Source organism: Sebastes umbrosus, chromosome 9 (assembly GCF_015220745.1).
Source record: "Sebastes umbrosus isolate fSebUmb1 chromosome 9, fSebUmb1.pri, whole genome shotgun sequence".
In the NCBI taxonomy this organism is placed as follows: Eukaryota; Metazoa; Chordata; class Actinopteri; order Perciformes; family Sebastidae; genus Sebastes; species Sebastes umbrosus.
Genome location: NC_051277.1, coordinates 10,549,577 through 10,565,852, shown reverse-complemented (window position 1 = coordinate 10,565,852; position 16,276 = coordinate 10,549,577). Strand labels below are relative to the sequence as shown.

General features: G+C 38.6%; 1 protein-coding gene across 3 annotated transcripts in view; it reads left to right on the top strand.

Moving 5' to 3' along the window:
* fstl5 (follistatin-like 5) overlaps nt 1-16,276 on the top strand; it is a 210,477-nt gene that overhangs the window by 67,545 nt on the left and 126,656 nt on the right. For all 3 annotated transcript variants that reach the window (XM_037780279.1, XM_037780278.1, XM_037780277.1), the window contains exon 4: nt 2,562-2,810. In XM_037780279.1, coding sequence (XP_037636207.1) covers nt 2,562-2,810 — 249 coding nt within the window. The remainder of the gene's footprint in view (nt 1-2,561; nt 2,811-16,276) is intronic.

The following is a 16,276-nucleotide window of genomic DNA, read 5'->3' as shown; positions in this document are numbered from 1 at the left end:
CGCTCTGATGGTGGTTGAGTGTTTTTTTCTATGCTCATCATACCCGTCCACCATCCCTTGAGGACCATTAGGGCAATCTAAGAGCGAGCAAGCTGCTATTAGAAAGCCAGTATATGTGATGTGTTTCATGGGTTAGTGTACGGAATGATCTGTGGCCTGTCAGGACTTATTAGTGTTAACACAGTTTGAAATGGAAGACCACAACACAATAAGAGAAAATCACTTCTTAAACCTTTTGTAAATTAAGTCATCCTCACAATACTGCAGTGCATCATAGTTTTTTTTAATGAATGTACTATTTCTTCTAACAACTGTTGCTAAAATGCCATACAAGCTGCAATGTTAGGCTCTGTTATTATCCTTTTTTTCCCTGCTGCTCCACTAATCCCCATAGGGAAATAGTCCTTTTCTTGCCTCCGCCACACACCGTGGTCAGGGTTCAGGGTCTGCTGCAGAACTGCACCCCAGAAGCAGGCTGGGAATAAGAGTTTCGCTCAAGGACGCTTTTCCAACATTTCATTTTGCTTTTCATTTCATTTCAAACCCTCAGCCCCTTTTGGTTCAAATGAATACTCAATGATGTTTTAGCCCTCGTCACTGCAAGGGTCACTTTATGAGAAAATATTGGTTCCTGCAAACCGTCCCCTCCCCTTCAGTCATCCACTGTTGAGTGTTAATTCACATCAAGTCACACTCACAGCAAGGTGGAGGGTATTAATGAACAGGTAAACTATGGGACACGACGGCCACTCGTCACAAGTTGTTGATTAGCTGTGAGCTAGGAGTTCATTCAGAGGCTTTGAACTGAAGATTCTCTCAGATTGTGGGTTTTTTAATAAGATTTTGAGGTCTAAAGAGGCCAAATAAACAAAATTGTATGCAAGCGATTTTTAAAAGGTTCTTTTAGATGTTGTTGATCATCTTGCATCCTCTGAGATTAATCTGATTACTTCTTAGGGAGACCCACAGGTGGGTCGCAGGAGATTTTATTAGGGTCATTTATAAAGTATTTTTAACGTGTATATATTTTCAACAACACATGCGTAAAATGAACTTGTGATTTATCAAATGTATATCACAAAACGTCTGGTTTACCTATTCAAGATAATATAAGGTGATGGAAATGGCAGGAAAATGGTCAGGAATGTTAATTTATGCACAAATTTGCTCTTATCACAATTTAAAGATAAGGCCGATGTGAATTGGGTTGCTATGGTTTGTCATTTTTAAAAAGTGGGTCCCCAGAAAAATGTTTGGTATACACTGCCATAGCTCATTGAATACCCATGCTATATATATACCGTGTATATACACAGAGGCATTGCTCCCCAGCAGTTGTGTTGCACTGCATGGCTGTGTGGCTGTTTCCTTTTTAAATGCACAACATTAATAAAACATCTAGCATTCTTTATAAAATAAAATAAAAAACTGTGTACTTACACTACATGTGAGCTAATAAGTAGAGAATGTAGGTGATGTTAGAGCTGCAAAGATGAATTGATTAGTCAATCAAATTAGTCTGCAACTAGAATCAGAATCAGGTTTATTTCGCCATACAAGCAATTTGACTAAAAATATAAAATAATAAAAATAAAATGTCTATAAACAAGTCAAGCGTTCATACAAGTCGAGTGTTTGGGAGTTGTAAACAATACAAATAGTACAAAGAAGTTATTACTATTTTGATATTCAGTTATTTAATTAATTTTGAAGCTAAGTGATGACATTTTACAAAGTCACCTTGTAATCTAGGATATTGTGATTGGTATTTGTCTCTGTTCTCTGACGTTTTATGGACCAATCTATTAATCAAGAAAATAATCTGCCGATAAATCGATAGATAATGAAAATAATTGTTAGTTTTTCAGCCCTAAGTGATGAATTGTCTTTTTCTTATGTTAACTTTAATGTTTCCATCGTTCCATGAAACCTAAATCAACCATGAAAAATAATAGTTTTTTTATGATGTTTTATTGGCACATGTGCTTCCATTAAGTGGTGCTGTTGCTCACTTGCAATCTCCTCACCACTTAATGATTTGGAATAGCCCTTAAAATGACAAAGCCTCCATGTGAATGTAAATATGGTGAGGGGTTCCCTATCCAGAATATAGGACAGCTTTACATGCTCACATAGACGGAGCATATATCTCTCTGATAGCTAATTTAAAGCAGTTTGATTGAAATGTATTTACATTTATATGACATCTTTGCAGTCTTGCCTCTGCGCATGCAAATATTAAATGACAAAACAGGAGATGTTTTTGCTTTGCTTTGCATTTTCTGTGAAATTTTTGAGTTGAAGTGAACAGACTTTTAATCACTCCCACTGTGGGTGTTATGGATTTGACTGACATTTTGTGAGTTTAGAAAAACATCATGCAGTATTGATGGGGATTTCCTGGGGGTCGAGGAGACTGAAACAGCGTAAAAAGAGATCCAACATGTAACAACAGCTTAAACTCAGACTTTCCAGATCTGTTCAGGTAGACACACATCGATCACCGGTTGTGGTCAGACAGAAAATGTAACCTTTTTTTATTTTCTGTATGTTTTCTGCAGGTTTTATGGGCCACAATGGCTATCCAAGTCCATGTGAACACAAGTACTGTGGCTTGGGGCGTCACTGTGTGGCCAACCACGAGACTGGCCAAGGGGAGTGTAAGTGCTTGGATCACTGTAAACCGCACTATAAACCCGTGTGTGGTTCAGATGGGAAGCTGTACCAGAACCATTGTGAGCTCCACCGGGCCTCCTGTCTCAGAGGACACAGGATTACCATCATGCACAGCGAGGAGTGCTTCTACAAAGGTAAGAGCTCGTGTGACCTTTCTCTAATGGAGGATGTGTGTGGTCCAGTGGATACTGTACAGGATGTCTTGCATCGTACCCTTTGCAATGTATGTAAGGTCCTGTTGGACCTGTGGGATTTGATTTAATAGAGTTTGCTTCCTGCTATAGCAGGCACTAAAGATGTTTGGATAAAATAACATTTCATACACCCACAGTATGTACATTTGAAGCAAGTTCCTGCAAAATTATCCCTAAATGCAATTCCTGCACAATTAGTGTGCTTGCTGAAAAGTGTGATTTTAACGTCGCCATTTGAAGGTGGTATAGTTTTACTGTAATAAAGGAAAATGACCTAAAAAACTACTGTACTGTATATGAGGTCAGGCATGCTTTCATCCAAACACATACAGTTTCACTATATGGTACCTCCATGGGACACAGGTGCTTAGCCCTGGGCAGCGTAAGTGTGATGTCTGACCCATTCAGTGACACTGCATCTAGGTTACTTATGACCTAAAGGAATTTGGAAATGAAAGACTTTTTTCAACAGAGAAGAAGAGGAATAACTGAAACATCTATGAGCGAGAGATTTAAGCAGTGTGGGAAATTACCATCAGCCAAATGTTGGCTGCTAAGCCAGTTTACTCCAGCAGCCTCTTTGGCAGTTAACCAACCATCATTAAGAAGTGCCCTTCTAATCTTATGCTACTTGGTTGGTAAAATAGTGAAAGTCTCCATTTTGGCTCATAGGCATAAAAAGTTCCTATACCCTAGATCTGAATCGCTTATTGAAAAGATGTCAACACTCCAATGAAGATAAATAATAAGCTCACCCACAAACAGTAAATAGAGTAAACAAAGAAATTGATGTTGTATTTCGTAGAGTTTGCTCATTCTGCAGAAATTGCACCCAAAATATGGGACTGGCTCTGTTATTGAGCAGCGTTTGTTGATCTCTAAAACTCACACATTAAGTAGTTGCCAGTGAACCAGCAGAGACTCCAGGAAGTTACTATCAGAAGCCAAGAAATAGTTTGACACATAACCTACCGTGAACCAGCGAGTTGTCTTTTTTACTTTTATGTTTTTGTACTGATTGAACAAAATAAGATATAACATGTTAAAGCAGCAATATGTGAAGTATTTACTGTAATAAATCATAAAATGACCATGATATGTCTTCAGAGATTAAGGAAACATGCTGAATTGAAATACTGGTTTCTCGGACAACAATGCTACAGCCAGTATGTTCTCCTTTGACATTTCTGTTCCAGTCCAGAACGTCTGTTTTTGTTTTGGCCTTTGTGATCCCGTCCACTGCCCATTTCAACATGTCATTGCCAAATATGAAACAAATTGGCACACAAACACATCAGCCATGGAAGCTAGCAAACAAACTGATCAACAGAGAAAGACATCAGATTCTACCCTACCTGAAAAAGCCTCGGCACATCTCTCTGTGGTACGTGTAAAGCTGGGTTATCAAAATAGCAAGTATTTGAGACACACAGCCGGTGAAGTGTTGCTGGCCAGTCACTAACGCCGTGATGCCAACACACGCTAACTGCTATTAGTCAGGCCTGAGGAGTGGACCGGCCACGGCTCCAATTTTTTAAATTTGGACTGCAGTACCCATAAACTCTAGCTGTCAGCACTACATGTTGCTCTTTTAATTAGTGAGATTTCACAGTTGTTGGTAGATGGATTGTGTAGGAGTGGTATCACCGTTCTCATCAAACTTTTTGCCAGAGAGCAAATGATTTCCCAAAATGTCGAACTATTCCTTTAATGTGACGGCAGACGTGAAAAAAACCAATAACCCATCTTTTCCTACCCCTGAAAAACAAACTGTAATGCAGAATCTTCTTACAAGACATGGTTGTTGTTGTTAAAACTGTACTCAACTCGAGCATCTGCATTTTCATTTTTTGTCATAGAGAAAATAATGATGCTGGTGAATCCATGTGGGAGTATTAAACAGAAAAACATGAAAAGCAGCATCGCAATTAGGTTGGTATCTCTAATGTTCTCTGTAGATGCCTCGTACTGCAAATCTAGATACTTAATGTCAAAACACAAGCACACACAGTACATCAAATAACATAAGAGCACAAATCAGCGTAACAGAACATCTGAGACATAATTAGCTAGCTCAAAAGACATTGACATGAAATATTGACAATCATACTAGTTGCATATTGAATGCAACATAAAGAACAAAAGAGCAGTCATATTGCTCTTTGTGAAATGCACAGCTCGGTTCAGAGGCAGGAGCAGGTGGTAGTGCTGTAGTGTTCATATTTCCCCAGAGAAGGTTGACTGCTCTCTACCATTGATTGTATAAACACACCAATTATTCTTAGTCCCTGGAAACAAGGCTACTCTCCCCTTTGTAAAGCTAGACATCAGTGGAGTAAGAGCTCCTGACACTCTGCACCTTTGTTCTATTCAGGGCAAAGAGGAATTGTTTGAAACTATACTCACAGACAGCATATTCATAATATTCATGAGCGATTGACTTGGGTCTCTGCATTGATTCGTGAGGTTTCTTAGCTCACTTGTTAACTCTGAGAAGTAACTTCATACGAGACTGGGAATTGCTTTGGATCTATATACTAATGAAGCTCTCTGGGTTATTCGGGGGAAAATCCCCAGATTGTGAAGCCAAAACAAACCAAAAACAAAAACGAACAGCACATCCGTTTCACCAAGTACGCATTCCGTCACTACTGAAATGTTCAATTTAGAGATGAACAAAACCTCACAGCAGGATAGGAAAACATCTACAAGCTTTCACAGCAATTCCCTACGATACAAGAGCCGGCATACAAACCATCTTATAACAGCCGCCTCATGAGTTGGCATACTTTAAGAGCAGCCTGTGCGGAGAGACTGAAGTTAAGACGTGTTAACAATCAAAGCATTTGTTTCATCCCAATCACAGAAAAAGGCATTCAGATCAGTGATAGCTACGTCCCTGGTGGGCATCAGTCCTAATCAGGCTCTCTCATGTGCCCTGTCCTGTCAGACAACCCCCCTCTACACCCAATCAGTATCTCCCCGCAATGCAGAGTGGGATATTTGACCAATGTCAGGCGATCAATATCAGATCAACAGGAGCCAAAAGAAGGAATAAAAAAACAAAACACAAGCCTTCTTTTTTCTCTCATCTCCTCCCTCGCTCAGTCCAGACGTTTTTTCTTTTTTTTTACGCTGACTGATATGTAATCAATTTCTCATTGGAAGAGAGCTTCAGGGAGAGGACACAGGACACCATTAGTAATCTCTTCTAAAGGCATTGTTTTCTTCTCGGCACTTTCAAATATTTTTAAAAATAAATCACAGAAATGTTATTTACATTTTTTACACAATAGAGAGGGATTGCCTTAATATTACACAGCCGCAGAGGATTTGTTCTTTGTTGCCACTACAAAAGGCACCGTGGCAATCAGAGGGAAATGGATAATTGAGCAAATGTAATCGAGCTTACAGCCAAATCTAGATGTAATTATGATTCAGGGGTTATTAGTGGGTAAAATGGATTGTGCCCTCAATGGCATGTTAAATGTGTCACTTGATTATTTGTCCTTCAGGTAATGGGTTCAATTTACCTAGCAATATGGAGATATATAATCATTATCACAGCATAATAATGAATTTACTGCAATTCAATATTAGTTAACACAGAGGTGGTTATTTTCGGGGTCCCATTTGTGCCTCTGTGTGTTAGTCTTAGTTACCAGGATATCTACTTAACAGATTTCAATTAAATATGGTAGAAGGTCAGGCCACGGGCGAAGAAGCAGTGATTACTTTGGCCCAAGGGATGGCAATGATCGTTGGTTTACTACTTTGGTCCAAACTGAATTATCTCGACAACTAATGGATGAAATTTTGTACAGACACTCATCGCTCTGAGAGAATGAAGCCTACTCAGGGTTCCCACACGTCCTGGAAAACCTGGAAAACAGTTTTCCAGTCATGGAAAACACATGGAAAATGAGATTAAAAAGTCATATCCTAGAAAATCTTGTGTTGTCCTGGAAGATTATTTCCAAATTTTCCTATTTTAATTGAGAATGAACCACTAGGTTATTTATCAGAGCTCCCCAAAACGGATAACATTGCCATCTGAAAGTTATGTTCAGGATCATATTAACTTTCAAATGGTAGTTTCTGGACGAGAATTTGGCCGAAACTCTGAATAATGTCTGTTACATTATCCTTATTTGTAAAATATTAGTCACTGCTGGCTGGTAACTGTGCTAGTTTTTAGTATGAGATGATTTCATAGATAAGTTATAGCCATAGGCTACATGTCTTTTAAATCAGTCTTCCACAGAGAGGAACAGATTAGTGTATGGCACGATCCTTGTCTGTCACACCAGCGAGATCATCAGTGAAAATGTCCTGTAAATGATCTCTAGAAAAGAGATGGGAACCCACTGTTGGATGAATTTCCATGCAATTTCATACAGACATTCATGTTCCCCAAGTCATGATAAATTGTAATTTTGGAGCGGCTGTGGCTCAGAGGGTAGAGCAGGCCGTCCACCAATCGGAAGGTCGATGGTGGTTCGATCCCCGGCTCCTCCGGTCACATGTCGATGTGTCCTTGAGCAAGACACTTCACCCCAAAATGCTCCCGAAGGCTGTGCCATCGGTGTGTGAATGAGAATTTAGATTAGATCCTGATGTCACCTTGTATGGCAGCGTCTGCATGAATGTGTGTGTGTGTGAATACATGTAGTGTAAAGCGCTTTGAGTAGTCGGAAGACTAGATATATAAATGCAAGTCCATTTACCATTTATCTTATATCTAATGCTATCATTAGGTACATTTTTAATTTGTCTAATACTTTGATGTTATGACCAAATACATGCAAAACCAATAACATTCCGGTCAGTTTCAGCTGTACTGTGTGTTTAGTAGGGATGTCCCAAGCTGATTCAAAGCATTGGTATCAGGGCCGATCATATTTTAATGGATCGGTATCAAATACAATAAAGTCGATCAAAATCCCTTCCTTGCTTTATCAAAGTCTACTGTGTTTTGGCCACCTCAGCCTGCTCGTGTTGCAGCGCTGCTCTCCTTTACCACAGCTGGGCTCTACAGTGCAGCATTTCACTGCATATGAGAGTAAAAAATGAAAGTGAAAGTGAAAATTAGTTTAATAATAATAATTTGTTTGTTATAGTAATCAGATATTTAGTTCATTAAGAAAAGAAAATGTGTTTAGAATAATCAGGTTTTAACTATATATAACTTATATTTGATGCACATTTATGTCCTTCCACCACTACCTTCCTTGTAGTTCTTATAAACCCCACCTGCGCTGAGTTTACACCTCCTTTCAGAGGCGGAGAATTTTCTCCAGAACGTATTTGCACCATCCTCCCTTAAATGAATATGCAGTGAGGAGAAAGGCACACCCTGCAGACACTCGCACAAATGATACACAAACTGCGACGCCAGCCTGGTTTGTTTGAAAAATACAGCGCATGTGTTTGGGGTAAAATGCATCACATCTGCACAACAGGTGCAAAAACCTCAGTAAATCTGGCCCTCAGTTGTTGCCACAGGTTCCCGCATGGAAAGCTTGTCATTACGGCTGTTAAATTCAGTACACAATGCCATAAATGAACTGTCAATGCCAGATGGATGACATGCTGGTTCCACTAATGCTCTGCTGACTGCCACAAATTGCCTCATACTTTCCTTGTTGTTAGATATAGAAGCTAATGAAATGGCCGGTCACACTATGTCTATTTCCATCATTTATCAGCCACTTTCAAAATCAGAACAAAATTAATTTTAATGGATGTGCAGATCATCTTATTTTAGACCCATATGTGGTCGGCAGATCTAAAATCCTCTGATTAAACACAGAACCTCCTCCAGTGCAAATAAACAAAAACAATGTGTGAGTCATATGCAAAGACACATTTCACAAACATTGTTGTTAAGACAGTGGAAACAGCTTAGAGTGATCGTGGTTATAGTGATCAACTGCTTATATGGATCAAAAAGCTTGGGAAAGAATCATTGCTGCTTAAATAATTTGCTTACAGTAATCAGTCTGCTTACAGTGTTCATTTCGAGTCTTTTCATACATGACAACATTCAAATTTAAAACAATGAAAATAAAAACTCAGGTAATTCTAAGGTTTTTTTTGTTTTTACTTTACATAAAAATGTACATTTGTATATTTATTACATGCATACAAAGTAATGAAATGGAAAGGTTCACTTTGGGGGCATTATGGGACGAGGCATTATCAATCTACTTGACAAAGGCGGTTTCACCAACAGGTGCTTTCCCAGTGCACGCTCGTTTTTCATTTTCCGGTCATAATATCAGTGTGCACGCATCCTCATGATATCCAGCCGGAAAGCAGATGGTCTGCGAGGTGAAGTATCGAAGGAGTGAAGTAAAAAACAAAACAAAAATTCAACTAATGTTAGTCTAACGTACTTCTAAAATGTTTTTCCATATGTTGTCATGTATGAAAAGACCCAAAATGAACACTGTAAACGGACTACTTGATTACTGTAAGCAAATCATTTGAAAAGCATTCATACAGGAACAATTCTGTCCCAAGCTTTTTGATCAAGCTGTTTCCACTGTATTTTGAAACAGTCATTACAATTCAGTAAATAGGGAAGCTAACCATTTCATTACTTTATATTCATGTAATAGACATACAAATGTCAATTAGATACAGAAAAGAGAAATAAAGAAAAAGAAAACAAATTTGTTGTAATAATCAGACGTTTGTAGTGATCAATTTGAACTGGACAGACGTGATCACTATAAGTAGGGATGCACTGATACCGGATTCGGATATCGGGCTGATACTGGCTCAAATAGCTGGATGGGGTATCGGGCCAATCGGGCCGATCTATTCAATTCAATTCTATGTTTATATACTACATACATTATATACTGGAATTGTATTTCCTTTTTAAGTTTTGACAATTTGTTGCTGCATTAAAAAGGTTTACACTTGAACAATTTTGAAGGTTTATTATTTTAATAATAAATAACAATTCAGTAAATTTATATCTATGTATTTTTTGTCCGATTTTGTTTTAAGATTTTAGGAAAGCAGTGTTTAAGTCAAACCTGATGTTGCCTTACACATAAAAGAATGATCCCAGTCACTTCCGCACAGTGAGGCATACAGCTTATTAATTAAACACTGGTATCAGTTTCACACTCGATATCGGCTGATACCCAAAAACCAGGTATCGCTATCGGTATTGGGACTGAAAAAGTCGGCTCGGTGCATCCCTTACTATAAGGGCTTCTACTGTACTGGATTACATACTTTGATTTCTTGGGTACTGTATGATGTTGCTTGCAATTTAACATGAACATTTGTCATGATATTTTGAAAGTGATAGTGGTACAGTAGAATGTGATGTTGCAGTGCCATTGGTTCATTATTTAACAGAAGCTGTGAGATTTCACTACTGTATTCAAATGTCTCAGTGATGTCTTAATGAGACCACATCAACGACAAGTCTGGGGCATCTCATGATCCCTGAAAAGACTCTGCTTCATATTAATTTGATAGACAGACAATTAGTCTCCTGGGCAAGCTTAAACTCAGAGCCGTTGGAAATGATTGCTTTTGAACTGACACCCATATGCAAAGAAGCTGAACCATTATTGGTTCTGGTCCCAGCTGGATGGCTGTATGTTGGAAACGGACAGGCCTTGTCAGCCATACCTTCTCCGTGCCTCATATCAGCTGGGGAAGACAGGATAAAAAATGACAGCCATGTGTTGACTGAAGCTTCTCATTAGCACTGGGGAGAGCACATGACCCACCATTTACCCCTCGCACTGCATGGCAACTTAGCCAGGATCGGATCTGATTGAAAATTAAGTGGTGCACAAAAGCCTGTCCAATCTGCGGAGGGAAATGTGTGCATGAAGGCGAGCAATCTCTGCAACAGGCAATTGCCAGGAGCGGAGACAATCAGAGCTGAGGTTGCGGCACATCAAGAAAGTGGTTTCAATGCATTCAGCACATCCAATTATCTGGGAGATCATACATTTAGAAAACCTTCAGACATTTGGCTCCAAATAAACCTTCTGTGCCAGAGCTTCTAAATTTTTTATTTACTACTTACTGTGTGGTTGCGCTGCATCATTTACTTTACTGTTGCATCATGATGTTGGGGATCATGGATCAGCTTTACACGGGGCTTCGTTTCCACATTGAGATGAGCTGGGGGTGTTACATTACATCACACCTGTGCAAAGTACAATGGCCTGCAGACTTCATGTAGTCGCATAAAATATTGATTTGGACATTTTAGGGATACCAAATCCAGAACAGGATATCTCAAAGGAGAAACAAACATATATATACACACACTCACCAGTCCTACAGAGATGGAAAGATCTAGTGCATTCAGATTTCCAGTATGTACAGTACCTTGCCTTTGGATTACACTGACAGTGTATCCTCATACAACGATTCATCAGGTTATTCCTCATTTGTTTTGCGTTTTCCTACAAATGTCAGCAACACGTGTCAATTTCCGCTCGTTAAATGCATACAGTCTTTTCAAAATAAACTTGGAAACAACTTGGTTAGGTTTAGGCAACAAAACTGCTTAGTTAAGTTTAGGGAAAGATCGTGGTTTGGGTTGAAATAATTTCAGAAGTGGCGTGACCTAAGTACGGAAGTTACATGACAAATAAATCAACTTTAGTTTGACACGGGTACAAACAGCGATCTCCTGGGTGAAGGTCTCGTGTTTTTTGACCCACCCTTCCACCCCGACCTCCTCCCTACGCAGCGTTTGTCACTCTTTATAGTTCATGGTTTACGATTACGTGGATTACATATGAATTGATTTTGTTGGATATATATGAATTACAGTGCATTACTTTTCATAGGTATAGCTACGAACGGTGTATGAGAAAAGGCTGACACTGAAGGTAGCCTACAAATGAAGAGTTGATTTGCAGAAACAGAAAAAAATAATAAACCATCACTAGTTGTATTGATATTCCCTTGAGTGCACACTAATAAATAAAAAGATATGAATAAGAAAATTTTAGATATTTTATCAAAGCTTGTTTCATTGATATTCCCTGGATTATACACACAAAAAGTTGGATAAATAAATTCAAAGCTTTCGATTTTTGCAAATGAACCCTTCAAATACATTCAAACATGTAGAAAAAAAGGTTTTAGAATCCCAGATTTTTTTATTTTACTTAAAAGGTAATTTAGATGTCTATAATATATAATATAATATAATGTAGACTATGTAAAGTTAGCATTCTGCCTTTAACAGGATGTAGTGTCAAGCTTAATACACCTGACGAGATGGGTAGTGCAATAATGTATAACTTTTAATTACAGTTATAGTTTCAATCAGGAATGGGTTGTTGAGTATACATAAGAATTACTGATGTCAAAATGTGATTGATGAGTAATATCTTAGAACCTAGAATAGCACTTTCACTTCCATAATTACAATGCCAGGGCAACAGCTTGACAACCTGTAGTGTATTAATGAGCTCACCTGCGTCTTTGCTGCTCATGTCTCTGAGCCTGATGTGTTGGGCAGCTATTCCTTGTAGGGCTGCAACTGATTAATTATTCTGCTGATTATCGTCTGGATTAAGCAGTTTATATTTAAAATATCAGAAAAGAGTGAATAATGCCCATTACGGCATCCCGTTGTGCAAGCTGACATCGTCATATTGTCTTTGTTTGCATACTAAGACCCTGATCAGACAGAGCGTGTTTAAGCAGCCTGGGGCGGCTTTTTGTAATCGTTTTCAATAAGAGTGAAGCGTTTTGTGCGCTGCTTTTGAGCTGCTGAGCACCTTGCGTTTTTCCGATATGCACTTCACGTTTTTAAAGCCATGAACACCTCAGGTTGAAAAAAATTCAACTCAGAGCGGAAAAGCACCCAACGTCATTAGCGTTTTTTTTCTCATTGTGGTGACTTTTCCTGGATAAGTGGAGCTTTATGAGTTTACTAACCGTAGTTACCAGGATCTGAACAGATAACAGCAGGAGGCAAACATTAGTGCGGTACTTAAGATTTTGTGTAAGTTGTTTTCAAATAAGCGTACAGTTCATGGTTTGTATTAAGGTATACGTTTGCACTCATTCGGTGGTTGCCTAAAGAAACAATTAAAGAAAGACACAACAAATTGCAAACAAAGCTCTGTCTGATCTGGCAACAAAAAGGCAAGGTGGTGCGCCTTCTGTTTGTGAAAATCATGTGTTAAGTTGTGCAGCTAAACCATTAAGGACGTGATGCTATTGGCAGTGTAAGGTACGGTGATACGATCTGATGGACAGAAAGAGAGAGAGAGAGAGAGAGAGAGAGAGAGTGAGTGAGTTAGCCTTTGGGGTGGGAAATGACTCAGAGGGGAAACATCTCTGATTTAGCATAATCATTGAGAGGGAAAAATCAATAGAGGTTTGACATTGATGGGGGCATGTCCCTCACATTCCCTCTGGCAAGTCAGAGTCAGTCACAGGGGTCTCCTGTACAGTAGCTTTGATGTATTAAAAAAGAAGGGTGGTTTAGGTCTTGTATGTCATTTTAGTTATCAAGCAGACATTTATATTACAGATATCTAATATAAATCTTTTATTAGATATCAGTAATCGTTTTTAGCGGGGTTGTTGTTCATATCAGTATATATTTAGTGCTCAGTTAGTGGTGAAATGGTGTACAGTATGACTCAGAATTACTGTATGTATGTTATGTGAGCATTGTTTTTTTATATAGGATCTGTTTCGCTCTGCAAAACACAAACAAAGTAGAATAACTATAAAGCTGACTTTTTTTATCTTAGTGTACTATTGTTATATTACTACTGTACACTAAATCTGGCACATACTGTATATGCCACACAACGATAACGAACATCTGTAATTAGGCTGTGTCTATAAAAGTAAAGCTTTTTGAACTCCAGTGCTCTTGTTGTTGGCTGCTTCCCTGGCATCGCAGAAGAGCAAACTCTTTGTGGACGACTCCCCTGGGCTCTGCCAAGAAAAACATGCTCATGAAGCATCACAGCTTCCGGCCTCTAGAGACCCTCTACCTTAGCGATGTGTCTGCGTCTTTCCCCACCGGAGCCCCTCCAGTGAGATCAGCTTGTGTACAGTAAAGGGCTTCTGAACCTCCTGTGCGTTCTCGCTTTCTTTTAATGACTCTGTGGCGCCATTAATGCTGCGACCTCTGCGCGAGACCTGGCATTGCCGTCGACAGCAGCGCCAAAGAACGAGCTCCTCATTAAAATCTAAACCTGTGGATCATTAAGTTTGCAAGGGCGTCCAAACCATTGTCAGCTGCAGGGTCTTGGTGCCGGTCGAAGATGGAGTCCTTGTACATCATGATCTGCTTTGTTCATTAAAGGTGCATTTTGCTTCAAAAATTAGATTCACCGATTGATTTTATCTGAGACCAACACAAAATAAAAACATGTTTAGAAATAGTAGCTGACTTAATTATTTAGCTATAAAAATAATTTTTATCTTGGCGATGCATTTCATTTATTTTGAGTCTTGGATAGGTAATCAACTAATGATTACTAGGGGTGGGAAAAAAATTTGATTCAACCATGTATTGCAATGTTTTTTTGTAGAGCTAGACATCATGGCTAAAGCTGCATGCTAACTGTCATAGACAGCAAACGTTATTGTATTGTGATAACATGAGGTCAAGCCAGCCGTCACTCTCATCTCCGTGGTCAAATTGGCCGACGCTAAAACCGTGGAGCACCCATATACTGACATTTAATATTAAATGCATTCAAATGGCCCCGAAAGAGCTGACCATGGATGTATAAAGAGAATGGAGCTGACGGGAGAGCTAGCGACGGACTTGGCGAAGTTAGTTGAAGTATAGACGTGTGACTGAGTTCGGTTTTCAAAATAAGGTGTTAATAAAGGGAACTGTAAATATATAGAAGTAAGATTGATTGGATTATATTTACCAGAAGTATAAAACAATATGTGTCCCTTATAAATTAAAAAGGAAATACCACTAATTTGTGAGGAAAATGTCTTCATTCTTTGAATTTTGGGTTGCTGGAAAATAATCAATAAATAATACCTGGCAATGACTGATATATTTGACTTCATGACATCTCTGACTACATAAAGTACATGCTGAAAATCAAACATTTTTACTGTAATCATTTAGATATTTTCTAAAGTAAAAGTCCCTTGAAGTATATGATTCAACTTTTTCCCCATGATCTAGTGTTAAAAAAGTTAACAAAAATCACAATAAATTGTAATATAGTTTCGTAATACTTATAGAATCACAATACATATCGAATCGGCACCCAAATATCATGGTAGTATTGAATCGGGAGATAGGTGTATCGTCCCAGCCCTAATGATTATTGTTGATTAATCTGTCGTAAAATTAATTAAATTACAATTTCAGAAAATAGTGAAAAATGTTGATCAGTGTTTCCCAAAACCAAAGATGACGTCCTCAAATGTCTCAAAGATATTCAGTTTGATGTCATAGATTAAAGAAACCAGAAAATATTCAGATTTAAGAAGCTGGAATCAGACTTAATTTTCCTTGATTATTACTCAATCATGTAAATAGTTGGTGATTAATTTAAAAGTTGACAGCTAATCGATTAATAATTACAGCTCTGGTCGTGGTCATACAGTCTCAAGGCTGTGGCAACTGGCTAAATGTTCCTGTTGGCTTCTGCAGCACTCAGGATAGAGGAGATTAATGTTCCAGTTCAATCTATCCAGATTATGTGCTCATCTGCTGTGTATCAGATCAGTTGATGCAGGATCAGATTGGGTTTTTTTGTAACTAAGAGGAGCCACACACACACACACACACACACACACACACACACACACACACACACACACACACACACACACATAAGCACTACAGAGGCTGTGTTACTATCTTTGGTGTGTGTAAATTGACACCATAAAAAACAAGCTTATATGATGGTGCATATTTTTGGGTGTTTGTTTCTTTGAAAATTGATATTTGTGACAACAGCCTTATCAAAGTGAAGAAAAAAGACAAAATAAGGGCAAACAATCCATTTCCTGAGAGATGAAGTTGCTAAGAGAGCTGCATATCCTTGAAAATCCTTGGCTTGCATAAGCTCAATGCCATCTATGTGCTGTTTTCAGTGGTCAGTAAGTATAATGTTGACATGATGCAGAGAATAGACAAATACAAGGCCAGGTCCATGGCATAATACGTGAAAGAAGGCAATGGAATTACTTTTTGGAAGAGGAATGAATGCTGCCCCTGCCTCCATGACTCACTTTGCCATACTTTAATAAGAGGCATTGAAAAGGTCTATTGTCTGGAGCAATGGCACTGAACATTCATATGTCTCGTTCTGGGGGACGAATCAATGTTTCACAAAACCTGATCATTGGAAAACGTCGGGTAACAGAACATAGACTCTCATAATCAGCACTGTGGCATT